The sequence below is a fragment of the Gopherus flavomarginatus genome, chromosome 3 (assembly GCF_025201925.1).
Source record: "Gopherus flavomarginatus isolate rGopFla2 chromosome 3, rGopFla2.mat.asm, whole genome shotgun sequence".
NCBI classification, from domain to species: domain Eukaryota; kingdom Metazoa; phylum Chordata; order Testudines; family Testudinidae; genus Gopherus; species Gopherus flavomarginatus.
Genome location: NC_066619.1, coordinates 56,651,115 through 56,657,114, shown reverse-complemented (window position 1 = coordinate 56,657,114; position 6,000 = coordinate 56,651,115). Strand labels below are relative to the sequence as shown.

General features: G+C 35.7%; 1 protein-coding gene across 2 annotated transcripts in view; it reads right to left on the bottom strand.

The window, feature by feature from the left end:
- Positions 1-358: 358 nt before the first annotated feature.
- The window catches only part of RASA1 (RAS p21 protein activator 1), a 126,848-nt gene continuing 121,206 nt past the window's right edge, over positions 359-6,000 (bottom strand). Inside the window, exons 24-25 of one of the 2 annotated variants that reach the window (XM_050944811.1) lie at positions 5,416-5,550; positions 359-1,224 (exon numbers count right to left, since the gene is read on the bottom strand). In XM_050944811.1, coding sequence (XP_050800768.1) covers positions 1,141-1,224; positions 5,416-5,550 — 219 coding nt within the window. In that variant the 3' untranslated portion in view covers positions 359-1,140. Of the gene's footprint in view, positions 1,225-5,415; positions 5,551-6,000 lie in introns of those variants that run through there. The other variant, XM_050944812.1, reaches the window with a different exon arrangement.

The window sequence follows — 6,000 nt, the reverse complement described above, 5'->3', positions numbered from 1 at the left end:
CCGTAAGCAAAAACACTGAAACTGAGTTGTACATCGAAACTCCCACTTATCCTTTTGTGTCTGTATATCAGAGGAGAGTATGAAACAACAGCTGCTATTTTGAGGTCCCCTGCCAAAAAATAGGCAAGATGCATTTGAAATGTTCACTCTGAAGGTTTGATCTGCATGTGAGTAGATTACAAAGAATAAGTTTACAAAACTTAAAACTTCAAAAATTCAACAAATTTATCCAGTTTTCATAGAGATTCTAACTGCAAATTGATTTTATTTTAAAAACTGATTTTTGAACACAAAAGTATTTTCCAACAGTTATAGAAATCACGTCTGACTTACATTACACAACACTCCAACCACGCTATACTTTATAAAATGGTTTAATGAATGCATGCATGTCTGATACAATGATCAATAAATTTATTGAGTTAAAATTATTTACTGTTGTAAACATTTTACAAAAGCATTGTGATTTATCTGGATAGACAATCCTTGATGGAAGAATTATTCAAACAGACAGAATCAGTGGCACATTAAAAAATAAAGCTGACGAGACCCATTCTGCATATTCTCTTTCAACATAATTCCAGCAAGAGAAACAGCATGGTATAAAAAGTGTACAGCAAAAGATTGTTCCTACGATAATGTCAAATTCTTGAAACTGTAAATACAAATTAAAGTGGTTGAACAGTCAAAGTCATAATTGTAACCAAATTACAGTAAGAAACGTTTTCAATCCAGTTATACTTAGCTGTCAAAATAACGTGTTTCGTTCCTTGTCAGTTGACTATAAATTCTTTTCCAACAGACAGCAAAACTTTGGCAAGGTGTTGAAAATAACTTTTAAAGTTCAAGACACAGTCACAGCATTTTCTTTGTGGAAGGTGATCTGTACACCAAGGCTCAGAGGTTGTGAAAATTGGTTCCGTGTGGAAAAAAGTGCAAACATTCTGCACAGATAGCTTAAAAAGCTGCTGGTAGAAATATTCACCAACAGAATCTTTGTTTTCTTTTTGCATAGTTCTCACATCACTGGGAATGTGACAAAGGTGTGCTATTTTTGGCAAGAGCAAGAAGGAAGTGATAGTGATGTGAGTTGCCGTGTTGGGCATGCTGGATCCATGCAGAAGTCTAGGTAGAAGGCTGCTACCTGATGTTATTAGACACTGAATACTGATTTTGCTTTTGCTGAAGCAGTTCTGTAATAGCTAGAAGTTTCTTTAGGACATGCTGTAGAAAGAAAGTCAGTAAGAGTAATATTATGCACAAATCATTAGGAAAATACCACATCAGGAAACAAAATTTTCTAGATACATTTCTGTGTAAACTTCTTCATGAGACTAGCTTGTATACATTAGTGTGCACAGCTTTCTATTATACAGTTAAAGTAAAATGAAAGAACTGATCTGACTCCTTGTTCTTTAAAGCAATGCTCTGATCTGAAAAGTGACTGTAAAAATAACATTTGATGTAGAGAGAGAAATACACCAAAGGTCTAAATTTAATTTTTTTTTTTAAACCTACAAACTGAAGCTGGGATATAAAAGTCAAGTTGAGTTCTCTCCTTCTCAAACATCAGTGAAAAGGATTCTTTACACCAAGATGAGTTCTTAGTTACCTCCCAGGTAAGAACAGAATTTGGACAGACAACTGAAACAAGTCTATTGACAATGCACATAAAGGATAGAATACAGTTTACTCTTTTGGGGGTTGGCTCCATAGGGTTACCAGAAGTAAAGACTGAATTTAGTTACTAAAATAACCAGATTCAAGTTATGCAGTTATGCAGAAAAGGTGCAATTTTTATATATTCACTTTTCAGGGCAGAATTGTAGGTTCCTGTGGCAGACAGTGGTCTGTAGCACTTAACTGAAAGGTTCTCAAAACTGCCTCATGCTGTGGTTCTCAACTGCCAGGTCTTTTCCTTCCCCACCAGAAATAGAGGTTTAGAAAATTTTCCTTAAAGGAACTAAATTTCACTTCCAGGAATACACACATCAAAGAAGCTATGATAGCACATCCACAACTCTCAAATACTTCAGATTCTCTCCAAAAAGGTGTTTTAGTTTATTTTATGCTGCTTAAAGTAGTGTTCTAGAACAGATGTCAAACTGACAGCCTTGTCCATAGCCACACACACATACCCCAACACCATTTTAATGAAAGCTTCCCCTATCCCGCCTTACTGGTTTGCCCCTTGTCTTTTCCTTCTTTGTCAAGACTATCACTGATGATTATCATTGTAATAATTGTTAGCACCTTAATATAATTTCAGCTGGGTTAATACGAGCCGGTTAATAGGAGGCTCCTTTGGAGCCTGATGCTTCATGCAGGGGAAGCTTAAGTAATAAGACTGAGACCTCCAGTCCTATTTGGATCACCCTGAATATGGCCACTGGACTATAACCTATGGACTAATTCTGAAAGAACTCTTTGCAACTACAAAGCTCACCATCTCTGCTATGAATCTGATCTCAGAACTGTACTCATGTCTGTATATATATTGATCTTTTAGCCAATATTCTCTCTTCTCTTTATTAATAAATGTTAGTTTAGTTAATAAGAATTGGCTGTAAGCATGTATTTGGGTAAGATCTGAAGTATTCATTAATCTGGGAGATAATGTGTCCAATCCTTTGGGATTGGTAAACTTTCTTATATGATTAGTAAGATTTTCAGTAATTCTCATCATATTTGACTTAGGTGTCTGGGTGGAGGCCTAAGGCTGGGTTGCTTTAAGGGAACTGTGTTGTTGGCTTCTGGGTAACCAGTAAGGTATTATAGAAGCTGTTTTTAGCTGGTTTGGTAAATCTAAGATTTGAAATATTCACCAGCTTTGGGGATTGTCTGCCCCATTCTTTGCAGCTTTGTAACTTCAGCTTCACTCCTTCGGACCCTGGTCACAGCTGGCTATACAAGTTAGTCAATATAGTGGATTGACTGAGTGACTTCTCTCATAGGCCACTGAAATTTGGTTTTAACCTGGACTGGATTTGAACTGGTGACATGGAAGTGAAGTATTTTCCAGTTGTCTTTCACAAACAGCTTATATAGGGCATGAGAAGGCAGTACTCGGACTAATTAAATTACACTTTTCTGTACACTCCACTATAGCAGCCAGCAATACTTGTTTCATACAGTGTAGTAACTAGAATTGCCTAGTGAGGGAAATCTAACAATAAAAAGACTGCTCTTTGAAGTTAGTAGTCCAAAGACGAATACTGCTTGTTATCTGTGGAAATTTGAGATGGCTCAGGGCAGTGAAAGTTAAAATGAATATTATAATTATATTATATTAGGGCTGTCAAGCGATAAAAAAAATTAATCGCAATTAATCATACATTAATAATAGAATACCATTTAAATATTTTTGGATGTTTTCTACATTTTCAAATATATTGATTTCAATTACAACACAGAATACGAAGTGTACAGTGCTCGCTTTATATTTATTTTTATTACAAGTATTTGCACTGTAAAAAACAAAAGAAATTATATTTTTCAATTCACCTAATACAAGTAGAGTAGTGCAATCTCGATCACAAAAGTTGAATTTACAAATGTGGAATTATGTACAAAAAAACTTGCATTCGAAACCAAAACAAACAATGTAAAATTTTAGAGCCTTCAAGTCCACTCAGTCCTACTTCTTATTCAACCAATCACTCAGACAAACAAGTTTGTTTACATTTGCAGGAGATAATGCTGCCCGCTTCTTGCTTACAATGTCACCTGAAAGTGAGAACAGGCATTCTCGTGGCACTGTTGTAGCCAGCGTCGCAAGATATTCACATGGCAGATGCGCTAAAAATTAATACGTCCCTTCATGCTTCAACCACCATTCCAAGGGACATGAGTCAATGCTATTGAGGGGTTCTGCTCGATAACAATTCAAAGCAGTGCACACAAAGCAGTGTTCATTTTCTTTATCTGAGTCAGATGCCACCAGCAGAAGGCTGCTTTTATTTTTTGGTGGTTTGGGTTCTGTAGTTTCCGCATTGGAGTATTGCTCTTTTAAGAATTCTGAAAGCATGATCCACACCTCATCCCTCTCAGATTTTGGAAGACACTTCAGATTCTTAAACCTTGGCTGTAGCTATCTCTAGAAATCTCACATTAGTACCTTTTTTTGCATTTTGTGAAATCTGCAGTGAAAGAGTTCTTAAAATGAACAACATGTGCTGGGTCATCATCCAAGACTGCTATAACATGAAATATACGGCAAAATGCGTCTCAAATAGAGCAGGGGACATACAATTCTCCCCCCTAGGATTCAGTCACAAATTTAATTAACGCATAATTTCTTTAATGAACGCCATCAGCATGGAAGCATGGCCTCTGGAATGGTGGCTGAAGCACGAAGCAGCATACAAATGTTTAGCATATCTGGCATGTAAATACCTACAAAGTGCCATGCAAATGCCTGTTCTCACTTTCTGGTGACGTAAATAATAAGAGGCAGCATTATCTCCTGAAAATGTAAACAAACTTCTTTGTATTAGTGATTGGCTGAACAAGAAGTAGGACTGAGTGGACTTGTAGGCTCTGAAGTTTTAAACTGTTTTGTTTTTGAGTGCAGTTATGTAACAAAACAAATCTACATTTGTAAATTGCACTTTCACGACAAAGATTGCACTACAGTATTTGTATGAGGTGAATTTAAAATACTATTTGTTTTATCATTTTTACAGTGCAAATATTTGTAATAAAAATATATACTTTGATTTTAATTACAAAACAGAATACAATATATTTGAAAATGTAGAAAAACATCCAAAATATTTAATAAATTTCAATTGGTATTCTATTGTTTAACAGCCTGATTAAAACTGCGATTTTTTAAATAGTAATTAATTTTTTGAGTTAATCGCATGAGTTAACTGGGATTAATCAACAGCCCTAATTATTATAATGTATATTATATTATAAAGTTTACACAGAACAATTATTGAAGGTCCACAGAGTTTTCTTACTGGAAAAGAAAAGCTTGCAACTTTTACTTTTAAAGTTAATACAAACCAAGAAACTGAAATGAAATAGCGGTTGAAAAGATAACAAACAACATTCATTTTTCTAAATAGAAAAAAGCATATACCGCACTAGTAGCCCACAGAACCTATCAAGAGAGGGAAAACTGGTTTCTGGTAAGCAAGCCTCCTCCAGGCACTTAAAAGGCTTTTTGGTTTTGCTACAGAGCACTGCTAGCCATTTTGAGTGAGAAACTTATGAACAGAATAATATTTACCTTTAGAACTATCTCATCCTCATAACATTATACTGATGAAGTAACCTATCTGAAGCTATTTATCTTAACTCCTTAGTACAGAAGTATCAAACAAGTATTATGAAATTTGCATCAGTGCTTAGTGTAAAAAATGTCAACTATCTGAGATGGGGGTTTTCTGCTATAACAGCTCTTACCTGCATTACGCCTCGCTCATTACTGAGCGTCCGAAGCTCATCTGAATGTGCCACACAAATCTCATGTAAGGCTGCTAGATCACGAGACAAGTCAGTTCTAGAATGCTCTGTAGTGTCTGGAAGTTCAGGTACATTCTTTAACAAGAATTATAAAAGTATGTTTAGAGTTCAAAACTTCATAAAATAACCAAGTATGTTCCATTACACTTCTCTCCACTAATCAACTGTATTGTGCAACACATTACTTTCAATACCGCAGGCAGTTACATCATAACATTCATCACATTATTCTCAGTCAGCCAAGCTTTCTACTCATGCTCTGATACCAAATTATTTGCCCCCACTCCACCAATATTATTTAGCTCTTAAAAAGATACTTGAATGTAGTTAGAGCCTACTCCTACATTGCATCCCCTGTACTTAATTGGAATGGCCACTTCAGTGTTGCTGATCACTAATGCACCAATTTCTCTTTCAGTTGAAAGGAAAATGATCTGGTGTTGCCATCTATGCTACCTCTTTGAATTGGCTAGCAAGGGATTCTCTTGGTGGCATTTTCATGCTCTCTACCTCTTCCCCTGAAGC